At 40.1% G+C, this 27,715-nt stretch overlaps 1 protein-coding gene across 7 annotated transcripts in view; it reads right to left on the bottom strand.

Annotated features, from left to right (window-relative positions):
• OSBPL9 (oxysterol binding protein like 9) overlaps window positions 1-27,715 on the bottom strand; it is a 95,929-nt gene that overhangs the window by 47,330 nt on the left and 20,884 nt on the right. For 3 of the 7 annotated variants that reach the window (XM_075182075.1, XM_075182073.1, XM_075182074.1), the window contains one exon: window positions 14,888-14,964. In XM_075182075.1, the coding sequence (XP_075038176.1) occupies window positions 14,888-14,964 (77 nt within the window). The other 4 variants (XM_075182071.1, XM_075182072.1, XM_075182079.1 and 1 more) reach the window with 3 other exon arrangements.

Genomic DNA, 27,715 nt, shown 5'->3' with positions numbered 1-27,715 from the left:
CCAGAAAGCTTCCATGTGTTCCAGCCTCACTTACAAGCCATGCCAGAACTCACAGAGTAACAAAGTGTATATGGTGTATGTGGAGGGCCCAGTGCCCTGGAGATCCTCTGGTGCAGAGATGACTTACGGTTTGCTCTCTGTATTATGGGACCCTATCTAGTCGTGGTGCCTGTTACTTACTGTAATGCACTGAGTGGTTGCCTCCAGAGACAACATTCTTGTACTACTGAAAGGGAGAAGAACCAGAGGAGGCGATATGTCCATGTTAGAACATATATCTATATGTGGTAATATATCCTGTATGGGACGCAACTGTTGTTTACATGGTGCAAATGCAATGCAACCTCACATGACCTAATTAATAGCATCTTTCAATCCCAACAGGACTGAGTTTTACCTGTGGCACAGAACGAAGAACAGTCCATGATGTCCGGTGTCTGCCAATGGTTGTCAAACATATGTCAGCCTTGCATGTCCGGTTATATATACCCTTCTAGAAAAACAAAGTATATATGGCACCATGAGCATGGGGAAAAGCAAATATTAATGAAACCCCGCAAGTTGTGAGGAGCAGTGGAGCCTGACAGTGAGTTATGGACAAAGGTCTGACAGTTTTATAGGTAATGTTTGCAGACTCATCACCCTCCTTTCACTATCCTATTGTTCACTACATAGTGAAGGGAGCTGTTGTTACTGCTCCCATCTGGAAGACTCAAGGTAAATTGGGTTCTCTTACTAATAAATATGCAGCACAACTTCTGTACACAACAAATGTTAGTGTACTTATAAAAGATAAATAGCAAAATAACATTCTAGTTCAATATGACATTATGTGCATCAATACCAGTATCTGGCTATGAAAAAACAATAAGTAATAGGTCATATAGGACATACAAGTTCTTACTACACGGACCTCTTTCTCAAACCTATTTTAAGCTCCTAATATCTACCAAGTCACCCAACCACCAACACCTCTTTACCACCTTCAGCTCTGTTTGTCAGCCCCTCATTTCTTCCCTTAATGATCACAACTTTGCCATCCATTTCAAAAGCAAGATTAACACCATCAAGAAATCTTCAGCAGATCCAGTAACCCACACCCATCTCATTTCCCACTCAGTTATTTCTCTTTTGTTAGAGAGGACAAGGTCTTTAACCATATCTTGTCCCCCTCAACCCTGATCAACTGAATGCTTCCCTGGGCCTAGCTTACACCTTAAACCCGTCCCACTTCACCAGCACTTTCCCTTCAGTCTTCAAACATGCGCTCATCTCGCTGATCCACAAGAAACCCTCTCAACCCATTTTTCTCATTTGTGTTCTAAGCTACTTGAATGGCTTGTGTACCATTTAACTCACTTTCTCTTCTTGACCATCAGCAATCGGCTTCAGTCCTCTATAATCTACAGAGCCTACCTTCAAACAAAAATGATCAATGAGCTAGGTCACTTTCCCTTATTTATCCTCCTAGACACCACTGTGCTTTTGGTACAGTTGACCACCCTCTTCTCCTCCTCACCTTTCCCTCACCTTTGGCCTTTTAAACGGTTCTCTTCTGGTTCACCTCCTACCTCAGTGTCTACTTCTGGCACATCCTCCCCTCCTCAATCTGTCCTTGTGTATTAAGGCTCTGTTCTCTTCCCTTTAATTTTCTCTCTATGTACCTCTTCTCCGGGTGAACTAGTAAGTGCCTTAGGCCTCTACTGCTACCTCTACGCAGAGAACATCCAAATCTACTAGTCCTCCCCTAATTTCTCTCCTCTTTTATCCCATGTGTCCAACTGCCTCTATGCCATCTCCACTTGGATGTCCCAATACCTAAATCTCAACATGTCCAAGATGGACACGGTCTCTAGATCTGCCTCTCACTTGCACCTATCTCCTCTCTGATAACCACCAACATCTCCCACCTCCAAGGTTTCTCCAGTGTTGCTGCTCACTTATGGAACTCTACTCTGATTGATCAGACTCTCCACCATCTTTCAAGCGCTCTCTTAAATCCTATTGCTTCATTATATAGCCTATTTTACCCATGCACTATACTATCCCCTTCCAATGTACCATCAGCTACATTTCCAATCTCACTCCAACACCCACTAACTCCTATTCTCAGCATTCCCCCACCCTCTAAACTGTTAGCTTTCACGAGCAGGGCCTGTCTAGCATATCTCACATCTGCACCTTCATATTTACCCTCATATGTACTTATAGTGAGACCATTAGTGTGTAAAGGCCAAATGTACAAATCCAAAGCACAAATCTGCAACTGGCTAAATCATAGGTGGACAAAATGTACAATTCAGTCAAATCTAGAAGTCAGCGCCATCTTTTATGGAGTCTGGAAAAGTTTCTGTTGAGATGTATGGATGCAATGCTTTTCTAAGTAAGGCTCAAGTTAAGGGCAAGCAGTAATTATTAATACACATTGGCTTCAGTGTCCTAAGGATTTATTCAGCCAATGAACCACTACAGCAAGTCCTGTTAGGATATAATGCTGGGCAGTAACGGTATTGGTGTCCAACTTGGCCACAAATTGTCTGAGCAGTCAAACCTCTTCCATCTTCACTGGAGATCTTACAGATTACCTGCTGCAATATTGGAACAATTTTGTTTTTTTCAAACTGCAGTTAATTGACAAAATACTAAAAATTTTCTAGACAGCGTAGATCATTACACTATTACATAACCATCTTCAGGGGAAACAAAGCTTGGATGCCGGACATACGAATGAGATACAGAAATACTGAGAACTGAAACTCTAAGGATGACCGACGGGTAGAGCAACACAGCAACAGCCTATAACACGCTTAAGACAATGGTGGTAAGAGTAAAGGAGGATATGGGAAAGATGTACAGAGATTATAGAGTAGTGTACGGAGACACAGGGAAGAAAAGTATGGATATTTGATACTGTAAACTGTATGCCTGAAATAATGGTGGAAATGGAGATGATTACAAGAACTAGAAGGACAGTAGTTTAAGAAATAATTATTTACTATCAATGGCATTATTGAACTGTCCTAACTATAAGCTATGAAGCAACAAAAACAACCACACAAGACAGACAAAGCAGAGAATAATAATTAAGCAAGCAGCAGGACAAGGACAGTAATGGATGTTAGCTGTGGCCTTGGCAAGCCGGCAATAACTTCACACGGTTATACATTTTAGCTTATGCTATAGTGCTATATATTTTCCTTACACTGACCTGAGATAAACCATTATCTCTTCAGCATCCTAGTGCTTATAGTGCTGTTCTCTAGCTTGCGGCTATGCATCTCCCTGCATGACTCAGACACCATAATGTAAAACATCAAATCAATATTTATTATAAACCTGAATATCTGGATGTGCTGTGCGCAGCCAGAAAATCATAACTGATTATTAAGAATAAATACCCATTGGCCAGTATTTATCCAATGATAGAAGCCATTTGAAATCACTGTATAATCCTAAACAATACACGGCTGGGTTTGTGCAGTAGGCACACCGTAAAAGACCAAGGGGTATATTTACTAAAACTGCGGGTTTAAAAAAGTGGAGCTGGTGCCTATAGCAACCAATCAGATTCTAGCTGTCATTTTGTAGAATGGATTAAATAAATGACAGCTAGAATCTGATTGGTTGCTATAGGCAACATCATTATTTTTTTTTCAAACCTGCAGTTTAGTAAATATACCCCCAAGTCTGTTAAGGAAGCATCTAATTAGGGGTCAGTTTCAGTGAGAAGCAAATAAAAATAAACAACATGATGTGACGCTCACAATGCATCGAAACTGAAAATAAAATGACCACTTAAAAATACAGTATTGAAGGTTTCTCCTTGATCTCTAGTTTGGAATTCTTTTGGAAATCCCCTCAGTAAATAGTCATTGTTATGGTCATTATGCCAAGTACTTGGAAACAGAAGGCATGCTGCAACACAAAGTCCGTCTTCCCCTTAAAAATCAGGATTTTGGTACTGCTCTGCTCCCATTTATTGCAGCCGTTCAAATATTTTATTGTAATAATTTGCAACTTAGTAACTCCAGCAAGAACATTGTGTACAGCGGTCCACAGCAGCTTACTGCCACGGAATCAAGGTCAACAGTTACTATTCTTAGGATACAGAATTTTATAGGGAAACTAAAGCCACAACTAATTCCTATAAATATCCAAATCCTATTATTATGCACATTAAAAATAACAACATGAATAAGTTGTAATTAAGGTAAAGTACAGTTTGACCTGCCAGTTTCCTCTTCTCTGCTTCAGCAGTAGACATATACATTTATTTGCCTCTCTTTGCATTGTCTATGCTCACCCTCCTCCACGTGTGTGGTCTGCGTAGATCTTGTCAGGTTAATATCCCTCATCTGTAACAGCGCATGTCTCACACAAGCATAAACAGCTCTAAGTTACATTTATAAACTCCCATTACTTACCCCGAGAAGTGGGGCGCTTGCTGGTGGGAACTCAACACTAAATCTACAAAAAGTACCAGACATGATAATGCAAAAATGAGATCTGGTGCTTTCCACTGCAAGGTCAGGTGTTTTTGGGGGACAGTTTTTTATAAATGATGGTCATTTTGCCCATTATATTCCTGCTGCCTTAGTTTGGCACAGGTTTTCCAGATTAAAGCTGCAATCACATGAAAAAAATAAATGTTTTGGTTTTTTATGTTATGACTACCATGGCAACCACAGTCACAGGGCTCATCAACACGTAGTGAGCAAAGAGACTGTGGTACACCCCTCTGAACATCCTCCCCCTCCTTCTCTCCATCTGCCATCACATGACATGCTGAAAGCTGTGAGCCCGATCTGTGTAATAGACAGACTGTGTCTGGCAGCTAGACAATGTGTTTTGTGTCTGCTGTGACATCCTCCCACTCCTTCATCCTCCTCTGCCATCACATAACATGCTGAGAGCTGTGACCCTGTTTGGCCTGCAAAGAGTTACCGAAAAGGAAATAATGATCTGTACGAGACCAGCTAATAACAATGACCATCAGGTTCATACTTAAAAAAAAGGTACTAAACTCGCTATTTAAAGAAAAAAAATATGTGGGATTGCTGCTTTAATATAGCTTCATAATGTACTGCAATCACTGCACTTTAAAACACAACAACAGGAGTCTGTATACTTTTCCATATCCTGTTTTGCTAAACAGGCCATTGCAGAGCTTACATCCCATGGTTTACTTAAGCAGACAAACACATTCTGTAAATCCACAGAAACACACACACTGGTTCTGACGACAGAATGGGATTTCTACTCCGCTAAAGACATGTGTCCTCCAATACTACTACACTATATACTACTATACGCCAATATAAAACTTGTGCTTGCAGACAACTGAGTACAAGTAATTATCTAAATAGTGTTTTTAATAAAACATTTCTGCCAAAAGTCATACGGACAATGAATAAATAATTAAGAACTAATTGCTCCTATATAATATCAAACCAATATACTGATTCTGTAATGCTTTTAGCTGGCTTGGATGAATGACACAATGGGTCAGATATGAATGCAATGACACAAGATGGGATTTCTCTTTAAAAAATATTTTTTTTTTGGGGGGGGGGGGGGGGGTTTGTTTCATTTGTTTAACTTAGCAGATCAGAGTCTTGGTGAATTCTCTTTTACAGCATTCTTCATTTAAAACACAAGTACTGAGCAGTAAATAAAACCAGTACACACAGCTAGATCAGTCAATATGTCAGCAACGGATTAATAAAGACTCACTTCCCATTTCTCAATCCCATGACTGCAGAGAGAGAGATTATACAAGATCCTCATGCAGAGAATTCATAGCTGGAACACAGTCATCAGCTACGCGTCACTGACCACAAACAAACAATGAAAACATAGGAATACCCAACGATCTGTATAGCTTGTTCTCAGTTACTCATGTGTACCATTTCCCCTGCACCTATAGTTCCTTATTATGACTCAGTATTACTAGTTCAGCAAGTAGATAAGACATATTCAGCCTGCCTTGAAGTCCAGAGTACAAAATTCTGAAGTATTCCCGTAATGTACACACAGTGGACGCAGCCATGTTTGGGTTGAACATTCATGAGAACGCATCTGTTGATGCACTAGGAACAAGTTTATGAACAACAATAATATTTTCAGATAGGAATCATGGGAGGTAAAAAAACATGTATACCACCACAAAGGCATACATGGAAAACATGTTTATATTGAACTATTATAAGTAAACAACAGAGCCACAGAAAGAAAAACAACAACAAAAATGTAGTCTTCTGGAAGGAGACAAAAAACAAACAAAAAACTTACAGTGACTAAGTGAGAGGTGAAATCCATTGTAACACTGTTACTCCCTGCAACGGGAGTACAACGATTTCTCCACTGATAGCCCTTTAACACATTGCAGAATAGAGAAGGAAGCGTATGTCCATGTGAATAACATCCCCTCCCCACCACACACACTGTATATTTTAAATACCATACACTAAGTGCTGGATCCTGCTTCTCGTGTCCTCATCTAACCTGTTTCCAGAAAACGTATCACAATCAGGTCAGACAGGGAAACTAACCAGGCTCCATTTTTCATGCTCTTTACTGACATAACAATGAGAGGATAACAGCTGCCATAACTTACGCTGCTGCAGCCTTCCACAGCCATTGTGATCACACAGCCCTGGGCAAACACAACAAGAAAATCCTCATAAACGACATGCTTGCTGTTCACTTACAAACTGAAAGCATCCAGCTACTTCCTCTGCTTCCCCTGACCAGCAGCTGCTCAGCTCATACTGCCAGGCTATTGGCGGAGTGGAGTTTACATATCAAAAAGATGTGTGCTTATTGGCTTCTTAGGTCACATGACACCGTGTATGGGTTACTAATACACAGGGGAACATGCCAGATCTGATTCACACCATGCTCGGTTTAGTAATCAGTCCATTGCTGCTATCAGTTATAATGTCAGACATGTTAACCCCACTGTACCTAGCAGACCTGCGTAAAGCACTGGAGACATTGTATTAGGGTGAATCATTGTTCTCTGTTCTCCTTCCTTTTTGTTATTGACTTTGTCTTATTTAATTATGTAGGTAACAGTAAAGATCAATTTGAAAGGCTTAAAGGTTTAAAAGCTAAAAATGACAGACAATCATAATCCCTTCATAATCTATGATTGTGGCCATGACCCCGGCACTCTATGACTTAGAAATACTTAGCATGTCCCATCCTCTAGAATGTAAGCTCTCACGGGCAGGGTCCTCTCTACCCATTGTCTTATGTCTGTCTACTGCCCGACTCCCTTGTCCATCCTGCCGTGTATTTTGCTGCACTCTGTGAGAGTCCCCATACCATTACTCATCATCATCAGCTGTTTATCTAGCGGTATTAATTCCACAGCGCTGTACAGAGAACTCACTCACATCAGTCTCTGCCCCATTGGAGCTTACAGTCTAAATTCCCTAACACACAGACACAGACACAGACACAGACACAGACACAGACACAGACACAGACACAGACACAGACACAGACACAGACACAGACACGGGTCAATTTGAAAGCAGCCAATTAACCTACTAGTATGTTTTTGAAGTGTGGGAGGAAACACTGGGAGTGCCTCTCAGCACTGGGGTCATGGGTTCAATTCCTGACCATGGCCGTATCTGTGTGGAGTTTGTATGTTCTCCCCGTGTTTGCGTGGGATTCCTCCGGGTGCTCCGGTTTCCTCCACACTCCAAAAACACAGTAGTAGGTTAATTTACTGCTATCAAATGGACCTTAGTCTGTGTGTATGTTAAGAAATTTAGACTGTAAGCTCCAATGGGGCAGGGACTGATGTGAATGAGTTCTCTATACAGCACTGCAAAATTAGTGGCGCTATATAAATAGCTGATGATGATGGCGACCTGGGCAGGGGCGATAGACGCAAATGTGTATTAAGATCCGCAAACACATACTTTGTATACAGAACAAGATATTGAGGAGGAAGGGGTGGAGACAGTCTATGCTGCCGCTACGAGACATTGCAGCGCTTTGCAAGGAAACCATATGCAGGCCCGAAAAAAGTAATATGCATCACGCTGTATGGATTTATTAAGGAATCTGCTGAAGTAGGTGCTGGCTACATGAAATTTATATTTGAAACCTATAATAAAGGGATCCCCAAAATTCAGCAGTACTTATTGTTCCCGATATGTGCATAGGGATAACATCCACTTCCCTAATTATGATCACGCACCAGATTAGATGGATAAAGAAAGAAATGTTTGCTTATAAATGTATTTAATCTGTAAAAGTAGGCTCAATTTGTCAAATATGAATGTGCTGTAAGGTTCACGCTTATAATATCCACTTGCGCCCTACTTGGTATAGAACTGGACAGCAAGAGACTGACAATTACATTACAATCTTGAGACCTGCAGCCGCACCACTATCTCTGACTCCCATCAAAACAATGTCAGTGGCTAAATGCCTTTATCACTCAGCAATACAAGTACATATTTTATAAGCATATTCTAAGACTTTTCTCTGTACTACATTATGAACTGCTCCAACAATCCCTGCTGCCTCTTCTTACAATATAAAGGTATTAAATGGTAGATTACAATCTAATAAAAGAGTAATTAGCTTAACATAACTTGAAAATTAAGATTTTTATGAAATCAAGGATCTATTTTTTTCCAACCAATGGCTCCTATTCTATACTCACTATCTGGATATATTCTCTATATAGTAAACATGACACACATTGTTCTTGAGGAAGGCATCAATGATCTCCAATGTAAACAAAAAAGATGGACTCTACAAACCTGATTGATTGAAACAAACAAAACAAAAAACACAGTACAAAGAATTATTGTATGCTAGCAGCCATTCACTTGTCAATCATTGTGTATAGAACATATTTAACGTACGAATCAATCATCCAGGTTCATGATCATTTTAGGCTCCACTCAGTACAGTGAAGAACATACATCTAGGACCATCTAGGACCATCGGTTTTCTAGCCCTTCGATAGATGAAATACTGAGAGATGATGACTCACTAATGGGTTGTAGAGGTGAGCAGAACGTAGGACAAAAGACACCTCCATGAACTGTAAAAATATCCAAACTTCAACCCTTCCCTCTGTGTGATTATGGTCATGTGATAAGTATGCTCATCAATGAAGACCAGTTAAAATTTTATGAGATGGCTTTGCCACGGCTTATTTCCATCTAAAATGTAATAAATAATATTTTATGTTTACTATGGAGATAACCATGAAAATCTGTGTGTTATTATTATTATTATTGACTTATAAGGCGCCACAAACGGTCCGCAGTGCCGTACATTACGTATACAGAAAACAGAACAAAGATACAACATGATACAAAAATGTATACAAACACAGGTGACAGGGTAAAGCAAATCAGATATCTGGGACACATAGTGAAAGGGATGGTAGAAATCAGCGTGAAGAAGGCCAAAGCTTAAGAGGACAGGTAAAACAGGGCTAGGGAAGAGGGCCAAGAGGTACAGAGGGTGATGGAATAGTAGAAGCAACGCACATGGAAAGAGGGCCCCGCTCCTGAGAGTTTACATCTTAAAAGAGAAGGGGGAGACACAAATAGGGTGGTACTAACTAGGGGAGAGAGCCAGAACAAGGAAGTTAGGAGGAGGACTGATAGACTTGAATAAAGAAATGAGTCTTAAGGGCACGCTTGAAGCCTTTGAGAGTAGATGCTAACTTGATGAAACGTGGAAGATCGTTCCACAGCAGGGGAGCAGCCCGGGCAAAGTCCTGGAGACGGGAGTGAGAGGAGGTGATCACTGAAGTTGTGAGGCGGTGGTCACAAGCAGAGCGCAGGGGGCGGGTAGGAGTGTAGGTAGAGATGAGATTGGAGATGTAGGGAGGGGAAGATTGACTAAGTTTTAAAGGTGAGGGTGAGGAGTTTAAATTTAATTCTGTAGGGTATGGGGAGCCAATGTAGTGACTGTTGGAGGGAGACTGCAGAGACAGAGCAACGGGAGAGAAAAATGAGGCGGGCAGCAGCATTGAGGATAGACTTAAGAGGGTCAAGATGAGAATCAGGTAGGCCAGAGAGAAGGAGGTTACAGTAGTCAAGGTGAGAGATAACAAGCGAGTGAAGGGTTTTCGTAGCTTCCGTGGTGAGAAACGGACGTATCTTAGATGTATTCCGAAGGTGGAAGTAGCAGGATTTTGAGAGGGACAGAATGTGAGGCTTGAATGAGAGGGAGGAATCAAGGATGACCCCAAGACATCGGACTTGGGGAACAGAAACGAGGAAGGCTATTTACACTATGGCATTAAAGCAGAAAGCCCTCTCGTCTGATAGGAAACAGATTTTTAGTGGAACATAAAATGCCTCCCTAAAATCTGTTATAGGATATATAAAAGAAAAGCTAGATAAGACCTGTGTTAGGTCAGGAAGCCTTTGGTATAGGGCGTTAGCATTCTTTTCTCACGCTCATAAAACGTCTGTAAACGTGTGACATGCGCTTACTACTAGTGCTCCTCGTAGGCTGTAGTAAGTACATGTGGATATGGAGCAAGATATGTTCTGATAACCATAACACAACCATCATGCAAGTAACAGTGGTATGGGGGACACTAGAAACAAGGTTACGAATGTAATTTCTGTTTACCTGCATTTCACTGGCATTAAAGCCACCAGTAAAATTAAATTAACTTCAGTGGGTATGACCTACAATGACTTTAGATTGATTACTTTTAATCCATCGTTTCAAAACTACGTACTATTTCTGCGCTAGACAGTTTACAGCATATAAAATAATTTAAGTTCTGAAATTTTATTGCCGATTATATAGTATCTATGTAACAATCGCAAACAAAAGACCAGGAAAGAATTCGCATTACCTAAATATAAGGTCATACACCTGTATCTTGCGCCAGCTGATGGAAGGTACAGTAAATGAAGCCGTGCTCACGTATCACACACAAGAGTTGACTAAGCAGGAAGCAGGCACAACACACACACAGGAATGATGGTATAAATAGAATGCCAAGAATCTAGGAGGTGTCATCCTCCCATCACCCCAGGCAGGGAAATATTAACTATGAAAGAACACTTCTCAAAAGGAAACAACGCCAGGAGGAATATTCTATCTATTCTAACCATGCAGGAATCACTACACAATAAACATTCTTTATTTAGCAAAAAAATTAAAAAAGGTGTTTTTTTTTTCCTGTGCTTTCTTAAGAAAACAGAAGCTTTGTAATTCAGTTTTGGGAAAAATGCACAAAAAAGACAACTTCGTAATTAATGTGCACTCTACAAAAGGTTTGTTGTGGTATTACCTAAACCACTTAGACCTTGCACTCATTAGCATACAGAGGTGGAAGAGGAAAGGGGGAATGTAACATTATAGAAAATGGAATACAAAGAAGAACTATCAGGCAATATCTTCCTCCAATTACAAGTCAGGAGATTACAGCAAAATGGTTAATAGAGTACAAATAGTTCTTGTCCTTCACTAATGACCCAAGTGACATCCAAGGTGAAAAACAACAGACTCTCTGCATGACTAAGGCTATGTTTATTTACTTCTAAGGGATCTGAGAACAGCCTTCAAATAAAAAAAATCCAACCACTATTCAGCAGTCAGGGATCGGCAAGAGCTGTAATAAATTGCTCCCTGTCCTTTAAGAAATTGACACCCATGAATGCCAGAATCCTGGAGAAACTAACTCTCTGAAAACCGACAGAAGGAGCAACAAAATTATAAAGAAAAAGATTATTTTATAATATGTTTAAAAAACATGTTTTCAAGGTAAAATAGGTAAGCGCCCACTTTTTACACAAAGGACAAACAAAGTATCCATTAAGACATGGACTATACTTTCGTGAATTAAAGTGAGTAATCCCACACTAATGCCAATCCAGAAGGAGCGTGGATATGTACTTAATAAACACAGGCGATAAAAAATATGACATTTATGAAACGAGATCAAGTTTTTCTCGAAGAAAGAAAGAAATGATGCAGAAATACAGTCTTCTCATGTGACTTGATAACAAAAGAGAATTAACTGATTATTTCTTTACAAAACAAATCCATATATAATAATATGTGTGGGGGAAATTCAGTTATTCCAGAAAAACAAATCAATTTTATTAAATCTGCACTGGTTAGGAAAATGTTTGAGGGAAGCATTTGACTTGAGTAGGCAAAGGAAAAGAATATACATAATAAAATTGGGATACAATGAAGTTTATATGTGTTTTTGATTCACTCATTGAAGAGTACAATGAGAGACTTAAAGGCATGATTCAAGCAAAGGTTGGCTTTTCAGCCACATCTGGTGGACGGCTCACATGCACCTGAGAACTTACAGATGGAGATGGGTAACATTATAAAGTCACTTTTAATAACAAAGAAGATCCTGTAGAAAGACGTAAAAATGCTATACAAGATCCTCAATCACGTCAATATGCTGAGTGTTTACTCTCTTGCTAATTCGGTACAACCTATTGCTGCGAGTCTAACTGGCCGCAGCGATGGCCAATTAGAAACTTACTGTAAAGTCATGTGATACATTATATTGGTCTCCACCGCAGACTGAAGAGGAGCCAGCACGGCAGTGACGATAGGATGGCAAGTATCGCTGGGCATTATCACCAGCTTACTACACTTTGCTATACATTACTACTAGCATGTAACATTCTGCTAGACGTTATCAATGGTATATCTATAATATTCCAATGGGCAATATTATTGGCACATTACATTTACATCTAACTGCACACTAACACTACTGGGCATTTATACTGTACATTACATCTTACTGGGCAATATCACTGGCATATTCCATCACCATCATACTACTAATATTACCTACTGCTGGTGCAATGTTCAGGGCATATTATATTTGCTGGGCATTACCACGTTTCTATCTTACTGGTGTAATATTACACATTGCTAAGCATTGTTACTGGCATCTTGATCAGCGGTACCACCTTCGTATTACGTCCTTACAGTAGAATACACTGGCCAATACAGCATCTAGATTATTAATACCAAGTAGATTACATCTTGCTGGGCACTATTTATTACAGTCAAATTTCTATTTATAGTTTCTTTTTTTCCACTCAGTCCCTCATTTCCGAATGTATATTCCCATTTTCCTAGCTTCATACTACTTTTTCTCATATTCTAATTCACAAACATTTTCCAGGCAGGATTTTGTACGGTCATATTGCTGTACAGTATGGGGGGGTTGACTTCACATTACTCCAAACCACAAATCTATTTTCACTTTACACAACATCCCTAGAATCAATAAAAGATTTCAGTAAATGAAAATATTCTGCCAGTGCAGTGGTGGAACAGTGATGCGGTACCTTGGGCCACTTACTTACATCTACATTGTATAGTTATTAAAATGCTGCAGTTTTCTATGAGCCGTTACGTGTCTAGGAGCGCACTTCTCCTTGACACATCCTGATCTTCTCCCAACAACAACATGACCAAAGAGCAATTGGTGAATATTCTCTTTAAACTGAACCTCTCAGGAAAACTGATCAGCAACTTCCAAACACAAACATGAATAAACAGAAGATGTGCTTACCAGTTTATTAGAGGATTTACGTGAACCAATATACAATAATAAAGCTGCCATCTCAAATGCTCATTTTGTTTTGATTTATAACAGCAAGTTTTGTATCGGTTAAATATAAAGTTGATAGTAATTTCTCCTATGAAACTCAGCCCACCCTATGCAAAATCTGTCTGTGCGGGAGACTGGTATGGCTGCCACTGCAAGAAATAGCCTCAGCAAGAATGCATCGGCTTACCAGCACTCAAGCTCATTCCTGAGGAAAGGGTCACCTGATCTGAGTTATCAGAGGATGATGATTGTGCGGGGAACAAGCATGCTGACAAGAGGGGCCTCTATGCTCACTAAATCATATTAGTTTGGTTATTATGGCAGCAGCAAAACATTAAACAACTTGAAGAAAAAGGTAAAAAAAAAAAAAGTATTGCTTAACAAAAAACATCAATTTTTTTTTTTAGAGCATTTCAGCTTTAAACTACACATCTAAAAATACACTAATTATAAAGAAAAGATTATAAATTTATCGTATCACTAGTATACTGTTTGTTGTTTTTAAATTACAACCCCTTTAATACCAGTTACCACATATTTTCTGAATGTGCAGGGCATTATTTAGATCAACATATTCATTATAGTATACAGATGTACACAAACACGGAGATGGACAATATTCATGTTAAAGATCACCTGTCACATACACACAATGAAATAAGCTATTTTGTGGGCTGAACAAACATTCATGACAATGCAGCCTATTGATCTAGGAAATGATAACATCTTGGATATTAGTCATCCCTCATGATGTCACTAGCTCCCACTGAATGGATCCTATGAATATTGGTTCAGTCCACTGGGTATAGAGGACATGCTGATTCTTTTGTGAGTAAAAGGCAATGACCCCAACATCTGTTAGGAAAGAGAACACCAACACTCAAGGGGCAATTTACATATGACTAGTAGATGCATTTAGATTTTGTCAGTGTATCAGTCTACATTCAAAGTATAAGCCCCACCCACATGTATAAGGTCACCAAAGTGGGAGGGCTATATGGAATAAAGCCTGGCCCCCGGAATCCGCTTTGAGGATGTCACAAAAGTGGGCAGTCTGACATTTATACAGGGAGGAGACTGAGAACATTAAGCTACATGTATGAAAACTATGTAGGAAAAGAAATCAAATTTGAAGCTGCGTCTGAAAAGTAACCACAATGGAATGAAAACATCTGCAAATACGCAGCCAAACACACTCACTTTTTGGCAGTTTTTTTAGATTCATTGAACATCTCCAAATACAATTTTAAAGAAAGGCGAAAAAAGAAAAATCCTTACCTGTATTTGCAAAGTGTGACGCAAGATTGTTTCTTCTAATGCATTAATCCACTTTTCCCGCTCATCTGCATCTCTGGCTGTTAGCAGGAAGGAAAAAATAAAAAGAATCTGTTAATCACAATGTAACCTCAGACATATGTAGCCATAGTGGCCCGAAATTAAGGACCTTTAAATCCTGCAGCAGAGAGAATCTCCCACTCACAGTAAATGTAGATTGTGCGGTTTTATACGCCATAAAATTGTGTAAAGTGATTGTAAGCCTTGTGTTAGCCTGCTTCCTTTCTTCAAAGGCTCTGTGCAGCAACACATACTGTTTATTATGAAAAGCACAATCAAGGTCCCTCATGACATGAAAATAGAATTAAAGTGCATACTCTGTGACGAGTCACAAATACACATGCTCAAACTTTAATGAGCATCTGTACAAAGTGGTTTCAGTGCTAATCAGATGAAAACAATTTGTGAATCATTACCTTTATTTAGGAAGGGATACAAACTAGCCATACAAACACACACACACACATCACAATGTTACTGCAGAATAGAACTTAAAAAACATCTAGAATGCCCATTTTTGTACATTTGATTTTTCTTTTTTTAATATAAAAATATGTAAGCTGTACAAGCATAATGTTGGTCCATTGCATTCTTGAATTATTATTTTTTGTATTACTCCCCACCACAACAGCTGGAAGACTACACCATAGATCGATCACCATTTATGTATTAAGAGCTTTTCCCTATTTGCTTGGGTGCATGGAAGGGATGGGTGATACCAAAAATTCCTATATTAAGAAATGTATAGTGATATAGATATATATTATAAGTATCTGATTAGTAGGAAACACCTGGATGAAAAGCATTCAGCAGGACATAAGAGATCAACACCTCATCATCATTTATTTCTATAGCACCAGCATATTCTGTAGCACTTTACAATTTGGAACACAGTAATAAAACAATACTGGGTAATACATACAGACAGAGACCCTGCTCACAAGCAGGACAGAAGGGGTTTACACATGGGAATGGGGACAGCAGATAATACATTAGGGAGCAGACAGGAGTGCAGGAAGGGAGGGGCTAGGGATTAAAACAGAGTAGTTATTTGGATAGGAAGAGGACAAGTGATGGACATGCTAGCCCGTCCAGTCTCTCTATATAGAGCAATACCCCTATATTCACATCACCTCCTCCCTTCACTGAGCATCATATATCATACCAGCATCTCATCTATACATCTTTCCACCACGTACCATTCTCTCTCTATATATATATATATATATATATATATATATATATATATATATACACACCCCCCCCCCCCTCCCGCCACTGAATCACCATCAGCTATTTATATAGCGCCACTAATTACTCAGAATGATACCTATTATACCAGCATCTCATCTATACACCTGTCCGCCACATGCCAATCTCTCTACATATAACTATACACACACCCCCACCCCATATATTTATCTCACCTTCCTCCCGCCACTGAATCACCATCAGTTATTTATACAGAATTATACCTATTATATCAGCATCTCATCTATACACCTGTCCGCCACATGCCAATCTCTCTACATATAACTATACACACACCCCCACCCCATATATTTATTTCTCCCTCTCCTGCCACTGAATAATTTCATTTCACCAACATCTAATCTATACACCCGTCCTCCATGTACCATCCCCTCTACATAGAACAATATATGCCCCCCCCCCCCCCAAGCATTCAGGTGACCCTCCTCCTTTACCGTTTTAATAGGGTTGAAGTCCATTTGCAGGATATAGGCATCGCTGTATCTATAAGTTTGCTCCTCCATTTATAAAGCAGCCAGCTGGGATCAGCCACGGTGTTACACAACCATGGCATGCAGCTGACTGGTATCGCTCAGGGGAGAAGCCACAGGCTCCTCTCCTCTGTTGGCGTACAGTGCCATCTTCCCCGCTCCTTGGTATTACCCTTAGGTCAACCACCCAACTATAGCTCAGTCTCTCCCACCCCAGGATCCTGTGATTCAGAGTTGGCATCAGGGATCCCTGCACATGCAGGTTTGATAATAGAACAGATGTAATGCAGAGGCAGCAGGTGATATAAAGCACAATTACCACTGATGAAAATAATGGGCACCAGGTTATCTATGTCAGAAAACAGAACAGATTTATTTACAGTCTCTCTATATATACACAGTCTCGTCTTCATATCTTATCACACGGCAGAATAATGCACTGTGCTTGCAGTTAGGCTTAATAGCACAAATCACTTTGTAGTAATGCAACACAATAATATCAGGCTTAGTGGGTGACTCTAGTGACAACACTCGCTCACATTGGGGACCGTCTCACTCCTGCACTGCAGCTTTAAATTACTGTTCCTAGTTTCCAATGACTCCACTTGCAGAACACACTTGATTGCAGCATGGATTTTCCTATGTGCCGATATGACCTTTATAGTGGTGCACTCCTGTGTCCTCTGATGCAGACTCACTCTAACTTGTGCCCAACTATAAATCAGGTGATCAGCTTTACTCAGCATACACTTGCACTGCCTTCATCCTCTGTTTTAATCTCTCGTGCTCTCTCTCTCTCTCTCTAGATATCCATCTAGATCTTGTGATCTTCCCTCGTTCCACTCTTTCACAGCATCACTCTCTCATCTTATCTTGACATAGAACTCCATTTTATCTCTCATTCATTATCTCCCATTCTGCTACCTGTACCAGACTCCTCAACTCTTCTCGCTCCAATGCGGAACTCTCCAATCACATCCACCATGGGCGTCATACCCAGCCCTGTCACTAGGGGTGTTACTCTTACGTTACCTTTCAGTTTTCCTCACTCCAATTTCAAAGTGTTCTAAAATGCTCTTACTTTTAAAGATACTTTTGAACTCTTAATACTTGTGATATGTTTGAAGGTTTCCATCAGATCACCTCTGTCCAGTCTATCCTCCATGCTGTACTTGCCCAGTCTTTCCCAATGAGTTTTGTTATATAGTCCATTGACCATTTTTAGGCGTCCTCTGACATTTTTTCCCTTTTTGGAGATATAGCCTGCAGAACATTATACAGTACTAACAGTGCTTTATAAAGTGCCACTATTACCTCTTCCTATACAATTCTGTACACTGCTTTCTTCCCTTCATGTTATCTGACTATAACTTTAAGGTCCCTCTCCACTGTAGGGAAGACAATACATCACCATTCTGTATTCTCCTCTCACATTTTATTTTACTTTTTGACTTTAGTACATTCCTCACTTTTGAATTTAGCACATTTCTCTATATTCTCTAAATCATTTTACAATGTCTGTGGTATTAACGCTATTACAAATCATTGTATCATCTGCACACAGACAAAAAACATTCTTTACCTCCCCTATGTCCTTCAAGGTCTTCTCTAAATAGGTACTGAATAACTGTGGGATACAGGGAGAATATATTCTAACCTGCAGGCATATGAACACATAGGGGGGATTCAATTTCCCGCCGAGTGCCTCCAGAATGGTTATGAAGGGACTATGAGGCAATGTAATATCACAGATATGTCGTCATACTCCATAAAGAGCTGTAGCCACAACTGGTGTCTACCTGTAGTACAAACGAGCAGGACAAAATGTGCTGGTTTTTCAGGACCTTCATAGCTGTCTGTACAGCACATTCCTGAGGGAGTGAGAACTACCTGTAACAAAGATGAAGGGCCTGAATCATTAAGGAGAGCAAAGCATAAAAAGGGAGTGACTTTACACCTGGGCAAAACCATGTTGCATTGGAGGGGGAGGTAAATTTAAAATGTGATGGCAGATTTATAGTTGGGGTAGGGCATGTCCTAGATCAATTGTAAATTTCAGTGTAAAAATAAAGCCATCAAGCATTTATGTGCTAGATGAAAAAACAGACAGTATTTATCTTATGTGCAAAATAATAAACTAATTTGCACCCCTTTGCATTGTAACATGGTTTGTCTCAGAGAACATTTACTCCTTCTCTTGCCTTACTTTCCTTAATGACTCAGGCCCGAAGTTCGTTTTCTATGTGAGGCTATTTAGACTCTGATGCACTAAATTGCAGTCCGTTGTCTGTTACAAGCTCCTCAGGAATACCACAACTAGCAAAATATATCCTTCAACAGTTTGATAACGCTGCTTCACGTGTGTAACAGGATTGACCTATGCCACCCTGTCTGTTGTTTCTGGGAACCAGCTGGGCTTACTTGCCACCGTTCTCTTTTGTTATCCCAAATGCGCCCACTAACCGCAGTAGGAGGGGGCTTACAAATGCTGCCACCACTGGACTCCTTACAGGCATCCAGTACATAGACAAGTTTCCAAGCAGGTCTTTGAAGCAAGTGATGTTTATTTGCTCACCCTGATTGAAGGTACCAGGGAGCAGGTCAGATGGAACAAGAAGAACAATTTTCAATACAAAACAGTGTTTTTTATACAGTTTTTGGACACAGCCTCAGCAGGTAAGCCAGCCCCTTGAGGTCCGAGCTATTTTTAGAATCAGGATGCAATGTGTCTACCCAAACATGGATTTACATGCAATGCAAAGGTAACAATATTTACACTTCTCTGTGATATCCTAAAACTTGCTGTGATTCTCTGCATTGTTTTAGACACAGGAAATCTAACAGCAAGTCTAATTAAACCTTCCTGTGCCTTCAGGTGCTGGAACCTCACACATCAAAATATCTAACATGATATTAACATGGGTCCCCCTCTTCAACCAGTTGCTGAATACACATTTCCTCTACTTGAACATTCCCAAAGAAAGTTACAATACCCCAAACAAGTCATTTCCCTACACCAAGATGCACAAAAGAGTTCCTCAACAAAGGCTTATTGTATCAGATATATACCTCAGAAATAATGCATTTCCTCTAGCAAAGTTAAAACAAAAAACAAATTTCTCAGAAATAAAGATATTTCCTTTACCAAAATACACACCATCACAAATAAGTACATTTGCAATTATATAAATAAGCTTTCTGCTCTATTTCCTTTAAATATGTTTATATCATAAGTTATTTATAAGTGATCCAGTCACAACGTGATATCGTGCAAAAAAAGAATGTCTAAATATCTTGAGCTGTAGTTGACTGAGACTACATAGTGTGCACCATTCAATTCAAACAAATCAGCAGCCAATCACTTTTAAAGGCCTACTCGGTAAACGTGTAGTAATTATCAGCTGTTTGGTGGATTTTGTTTGTCCTGTGAAACATTGAGAATCCCTAAAAGACAATTTTCTTAACCCTCTACATTTCCTCTATTACACTAAATCCTTCTTGGAGCAAACACAGGATTTCATCTTGCATGTATTGTTGGACAACAATCTAAATCAACAATATTACTATGTTCACTCAGGTGTGAATGACCTGCATCATATTTTCTTGTCAACTCTTTGCAATTTTGGTGCAATTTTATTCCATCTTCTGTAAATGCAGCTTTTTACAGCTGACAAGTCTGTTTGATAACAGCTTGGTGTTAGGCTGTTCACCTATAGCAGCCGCCTTTCCCGTAGAGCTTTATATGCTCACAGGTACTCGGATGACCTCAGGACTTAACTCCTAGCGTAGTGCAAGTTCGTTATACAACACCGCAGCGGCAGGCCAGAGGAGGCCGAGTAGATGGTAGCAGATGGTCAGACATTAACCGAGGTCAGGGGGCACAGGCAAACAGCGGAGTCCAAGATTCAGACCAAAGGGTCAGGGTCACAGGCAACAGGCAAGGTCCAAGGTACAGGCAGAGGGTCACAACAGTAGGTCCAATAGAAAAACGGGTAGAGTATCCACAGTAACAGCACAGGGGCAGGACAGCAGCAGATAAAATCTACGCTATAAGCCCTCACTGCCTTAAATACTAATGGTAACCAAACAGGGCTTTTCCCTGAATCATCCCCAGACACCAGTTAATGAATTAATTAGCTGCTTAATCAGCCCGCATGCACCCGGCTGCTCTGATGCCGGGGTGCGACAACAATTACTTTCAGCGTCCGGCTGTTGCCCTGGCAACGGTCAGGCAGAGAACCCGGAAGAGATGTCCTGGTCATCATGGAGACGGCCGGGACGCCAGGGAGAGGGGCAGTGAGTAGCAGCGGTGCCCGCGGCCTCCCTGTCTCCTAACACTTGGATCATTATTTATTGACGTTTATTTATGTTTTGGACAGAACTTCTGGTTAAAGCATTCACAATGACCAGTTTCTTTCAAGGCATGGGATCAAGTATTGGGTTGATCCACATAAGCCATCAGTAGACCTTAACATATCGAAAGAGATTTGATCCAAATCTTTAACTTTTAATCAGAATTGCCAGTGAGCAACTTTAAAGAACGTAACCCACCTAAGTATCAATAGAAGCTTCACAAGTCCCTACACTCGGATTCAGAAAAAAGAGGATGTTGTCGCACTAGTTACACACACCAACTACACATCTCTTTATACATTTTATCGGTATCATGTTCTCAACATTTCTAGGTATATGTTGCGATCACTCTTTTATTGAGGTGCTACCATCCAGTAATTAAATAGTCAGAGGTAAACAAAAAAAAGAGAAAAAAAAAAGAACTGAATCTTAAAGGTGCACTGTGTAATATTGGGTTATTTTTTATTCCAATTACTTGGTACATGTGCATTTCAAATAAGAGACCCAACACTACACAGTGCACCTTTAAGATCCAGTTATTTTTTCGCTCTTTTTTGTTCAAGTCCCTACACTTGCCAGACACTCCTCCTCAATTTGTGATTTATTAGGGGTTCTGGAACACAAAGCTTCTAGGTTTCTACAATGACTCAGGAATAATACTCCTCCAAGGCCTAATGATCATGTCGTATGTATGCACTCATACTGACGATCTCCATAGAGTTTACAGAGCCAGGCTCTTTTTAGCCGATGTTAGCACTGAGTGTCAGAGTGAATAAATGTAGAGAGTGCTGTAGAAGGAATAATTCATTTGTTTGTTCTGATACAGAATATTTCGTTTCAGAGTCACAGAAGCTAAGGAAATTCGTTAGGACATGCGGATAGTTATAACAAGGCGGTTTTAATCAGTGTGACAATGAATGAATATTGTGATGTCATTCTCCGGACTAGAGGACCAGATGAAGAGCACAGATCTGAAGGTAAATCGTGTCAGTGTGTACGCATGGATCGTCAGACTGATCGGACTTTCAGTCGTAGGTATAATCGTTTGAGATAACAAGTCGGTCAGAAAAATTCTTCAGTGTGTACCCAGCTTAAGGCTCACATTTTAAAGAGTCCTTGATTTCCAAAACACCTTGTCAATTTCATCACCTCTTTGCGTCAGGCTCTTCTTGTCAGTAACACAATGGCTTAGCAAAGTACACAGTCTTGCCACACACTGTAAACGTCAGATTGTCCTTTCTATATTGCTTCAGCTAGGAATTTCCAATGCAGTTTAATTTACCTCCACGGCCCTCAGGAATGTGTGGTTGGGTCTTGGGAGCATGTGTGCTAAAAATGGCTATCCTTTATTTTCAACTGTTATTAAGACGGGGAATATGCTTTATCTAGGTTCTTTGGTCTGGCTTGGCAGTAGAAACCAGATGATCTGCTTTTTGAGAAGTAGCTACTTTAGCTTTAGTACCTTTGGATGTGTTCCTTCCACTTCACTCTCTGTTCCCAATCTTCTCTCAGAAAGACTTCTCTAAGAAATCTATTTATTCTTGTTTCTTTATATAGTGCTACCAAAATATGCCATGCTTTCCAGAGAATATTGAATTATTTACATTAGTTCCTGACTCATTTTTTATTTTTTTTTGCGGACAATGTAAATCCTTAATCCCACAAGCCCAGGATAAAGTCCGTTTTATTTTTTGTCAGAAGACAGGTGGGTGTTTTGAGTGTCTGGAGCTCAAGAAGGAAACCCATGTGAACACAGGAAGAACATACAATCTGCACACAGATAGCGCCTCGGTCGCAGTCACACACAAGGCAGTAGCACTGCGAGACACCCATTGTGCCGCCCATTATTAACTACACCAACCTGTTCACTGAATGTACATAAACATTTTTGTGGCTTTCTTCAGCAAATGTGAACGATTTACAGATGGGACTGGGCTTTTTTCAATAACAAATAACAACCAGTCCTTCCCCAGCCAGATGAAAACCACCAAATCCTTCCATTCTGGCCATGCAGCAGGGTGTCTCTCAGACACCATGTCATACGGAGGACGGACCATGTTTCAGTTAAGCAGACATGCTTACTAACACACTGATGTAACACACAGTACGTTCCCCGGGATAGAGGAAATAGAAACATATGCCACACTGGGCAGCATGGTGGCTTAGTGGTTAGCATTTCTGCCTCACAGCACTGAGGTCATGAGTTCAATTCCCGACCATGGCCTTATCTGTGTGGAGTTTGTATGTTCTCCCCGTGTTTGCATGGGTTTACTCCGGGTGCTCCCACACTACAAAAACATACTAGTAGGTTAATTGGCTCCTATCAAATTGGCCCTAGTCTCCCTCTCTATTGCTGTGTGTGTGTATGTTAGGGAATTTAGACTGTAAGCTAAAATGGGGCAGGGACTGATGTGTGCGAGTTCTCTGTACAGCACTGCGGAATTAGTGGCGCTATATAAATGATGATGATGATGATCTAGTGTCAAACATCCATTTTCCGCAAGCTCATCATCACACATGCTGCACTCATCGGGCCAATGGTTCAATATTGTCTGCAATATAGTACGTGCCTCTCCAGCATTAGAGGGTTGTGTCTGCCCCCTCTATGCTTGCCCTTATATCAGTCCGAACGCAAGTCCATACACCCAATGCCTCTAAAATGTATTGTGGATTGAGGGTCACCACACATGATTAGGATCGGCAAGAGGGCTCTGGGAGGAGGTAAGGGCATTATGTGTCAGAGAGAAGGAAAAAAAAAAACACCATCAGAAAAAAATGGTAAATCCCATAATAAGCATCTTACCATCCATTTATATCAAAATATCTCCAACTTAATTGCAAAAGGTAGTTTACATTGACCAGATGTTTGAAAGGCTTTCAAAAGACCAGGGCATAATTTCCAATGTGAAATCTGCACATATGATCAGCAGAAGAAACATATTCTTTATGACCATCAATGAAATATAAAACTAAGGGCTTTGCTATGCACCTTTGGCCGTTAAACACATTTATAAAGCACAAGCTGTATTTAGGTTGTGAGCGTCCCTTTAAATCAATGAATGAATTAGCATCCTCTGAATGATGGCAATGCTTTCTTACCTGCTGAGAGGATCATTTTATAAACCCAGATACTAGAGAAGCAAGCCGTTTGAATTCACATTAGAAAAACAGAAGATCAATAAATCTTAATTCAGACAGCAAGAGAATATATAACTTCAGCTAATGCTGCAGAAGAGGAGAACTCATACGTATGTAGGTAAGAAAAAATATTGTGCGTAGTATGTTAGACAATACCAGGAAATGTTTAAATACCAATGATTGAAAATGGAAATTATATGAGATACTGCATCCAAACTGTGGGCAATAAAGATATTAGAAGTGACAGAGGGCAGGGAAAACGGAGGGGACTCTGGATCATGTATCCTCCTGTATCTCCTTTATGTTGGAGTTTGTGTGGGGATCATGTTTGGTGGCCAAAATGTCAGAAGCTTTCAAACTTCCTCCTAGAAACTGCTGAACTATATTGTTTGTATTTCTCCCATTACTTATGTAAGCTGAGATGACGTATGCATAATAGAGGTCAGTGTATAAAACGCTCTATCCGTCTTTCCGTTAATTTGTTTAATTTACTATACAGCACAAAAGGCACATAGCAGTATAGCAAACAGCAAGGTTTGTCCCTCTTTAACGAGTCGCAGAGTAGTTTATCTAGGATGTCCTAACAGTCTTCCCTTTGCAAAATCTCTCTGTGGGATAGAGGCAGTTTCTCAGCTGGAAGACATTTCCCTTTCAAACTTAAACTCGTTCTTAATTAGAGAGTCCCCCTATACACAAGTAAGCGGAGAAGAGGGGTATTAAAAAAAAAAAAAAAATGTAAAAAAAAATGCAACACAAACATGCCATTTTGTTACAAATTTACAGCTTTAATAATGTTAAGAGCATTTAGGAACTATATATTTTGTTGATATTTCCATAGCCGCTGGCTTGGTAACCTTTTGCACTGTTTTGTCCATATGAACACCCTAAGGCACTAACTTTCTACGGGTTGCTCTAGCTCTGCGAGCATCCCAACGCACTAACTGGCTTCAGGTTGGTCTATCTCTGCGAGCATCCCAAAGCACTAACTGGCTACAGGCTGGTCTAGCTCTGCGAGCATCCCAACCCACTAACTGGCTACAGGCTGGTCTAGCTCTGCGAGCATCCCAACCCACTAACTGGCTACAGGCTGGTCTAGCTCTGCGAGCATCCCAACCCACTAACTGGCTACAGGCTGGTCTAGCTCTGCGAGCATCCCAACCCACTAACTGGCTACAGGCTGGTCTAGCTCTGCGAGCATCCCAACCCACTAACTGGCTTCAGGTTGGTCTATCTCTGTGAGCATCCCAACGCACTAACTGGCTTCAGGTTGGTCTATCTCTGTGAGCATCCCAACGCACTAACTGGCTTCAGGTTGGTTTAGCACTGTGAATCTGTGAACATTCTGTCAAAGTCGTATAATTGGATGAACGTAAGTATATTGGTTAATATTGTTTTACTGTGCGATTGTGATCAGTACGCCACATGTTACGTGACATGGCGCGATCGCACAATAAAACACGCACGCATACACTCGCACTTTTACATTCATCTATTTATATATTTCATATTTATAAGGGTTCCTTTCCACGGTCGTTTATAAGCAGATGGTATTTGGTTTATAGTTATATATATTATAAGGTTATGTGTACACTTTAGTGATATTTAAGGTTCAGGTTACAGGAAATATGTCATGTTTAGTATAATTTTAATCCCCTATGTATCCGCAGTTGTCCGGTTCATTCGCCGAAGGGATTGCACATTGCATACTCTAGTTAGCGATGTTAGGGAATAAATGTTTAAAATGATACTGACTGTGTATTGTAAATAGACTAGTTTAAACTGGAGGGGGTTGTTTGAACTGGCCTATGACCTGCATTACACTGGACCCTCCTGAAGCCTGGACCTATAGAAGCAAGACACATCATCTGTATTGTTTTCTCTGTAACACGGAGTGTATATATACAAGCTCCCTGGGACCAGCTAACAGTGATCTCTGACCACAGTCTTCTGGACTGAAGTACTATAGCTGGTACTAGCGGAGCACAGCGGTATGTATGTATTTGGTATCAGCTGTACTGTATTATAATTATGTATTGAACTGCTAAAACTTTTGCTTCTGCTAAATAAATTGTTTGTGCTTTGGAAACACAAGAAATCGCTTAGACAATGCTTATTGGAAAATAATAAAATTACTTTAATAATCCCAATGCACTAACTGGCTACAGGTTTGTATACCTCTGTGAACATTCCAAACACAATAACTGGCTTCAGGTTGGTTTAGCTCTGGGAACATAATGTTTCATTGGCTACAGGATGCCGTAGCCCTGTGAACATTGTAATACATTTAGTGGCTACAAGTTGGTTCAAATCACACTCATTTCAAATTTAGTTACGCATGGGGAAAAAAGCAAATCAGTGCTAAAAAGCTCTGCTGTTTGAGGTTCATTATTAGATACAATAAGAAGGACTTAAAGGGAGACCGATTTAGTATAGTAAATAGTGTGGCATTGCTGCCTAGCCCCTCTCCCTCAGACATTCTGCAGACAAAGATACAATTAGTATTCTGGAGCAGTTGATGGCAGCTTGTTTAGTTTCTGGCTTATTGACTTCATCAAAAGCTGCTCCTCAGTGTCTCTGCTTTCCTCGAATATGTGATGAGTAGTGTATTTTTTTTTTATTACTAATTATAGAAAAAGGGTCCGATACTAATCAGTGACACTGCACCAACAGAAGAATCAATCAGCGATGCAGTCTCACAACAGGACAACTCAAGCAGTACACACTGCAACCTTACTGCACTTTGTAAAACAGTCATTTGTATTACATCGTTAAAGGGTCCAAGAGCACAAGCTGTCTATTGCTAAATCTTCTAACAAGCTAAACATGGTTAAATGTTTTATCAGTGGCAATCCATTTCTAGTATACTAAATCAAGAGAGTTTGGACCACCCCCAGAGTTAAATGTGATCGCTAGGCTTTACAGCAAACGGTACTAAAGAAACTTGTAACCCAGGGCAAAGAAAATAAACATGGCCTAATAATTTAACACACATGGCCTGAAACCACAGAAAAAGGCAGAAATATAGAGTTAAAGTGCTAGATTTACTAAGCTGCGGGTTTGAAAAAGTGGGGATGTTGCCTATAGCAACCAATTAGATTCTAGCTTTCATCTATTTAGTACTTTCTACAAAATGATAGCTAGAATCTGATTGGTTGCTATAGGCAACATCCCCACTTTTTCAAACCCGCAGCTTAGTAAACCTAGCCGAGAGTTAAAAAAAAATAAAAAAATTAAAGTCTACAGTGCAAACAATTGCTGATTATAAGACATTTTAATTAATGATCCAAGTCAGTGAATTGGTATATAGAATGAGATTTCACAGGAACATGGCGGCATCCAATGAGCAGCTTAGGTGGTGATTTTCTAAATAAACAGAGGCTAGACCTGAGATGGGCCACATGCGGCCCTCCGAACCTTCACCTGCGGCCCCCAGCTCCTTCCTGCCTCATTGCCAGATGTGTTGGTTACAGCTTGTAGCGCTTGTGTGACATTCCTGCTCATATGTTACTGCAGATAGGGGTCTCTTTCTTTCATTATA

The sequence above is a fragment of the Mixophyes fleayi genome, chromosome 8 (genome assembly GCF_038048845.1).
Source record: "Mixophyes fleayi isolate aMixFle1 chromosome 8, aMixFle1.hap1, whole genome shotgun sequence".
In the NCBI taxonomy this organism is placed as follows: Eukaryota; Metazoa; Chordata; class Amphibia; order Anura; family Limnodynastidae; genus Mixophyes; species Mixophyes fleayi.
Note: the sequence above shows the minus strand (reverse complement) of the source record. Positions and strands in the feature narration are given on the sequence as shown.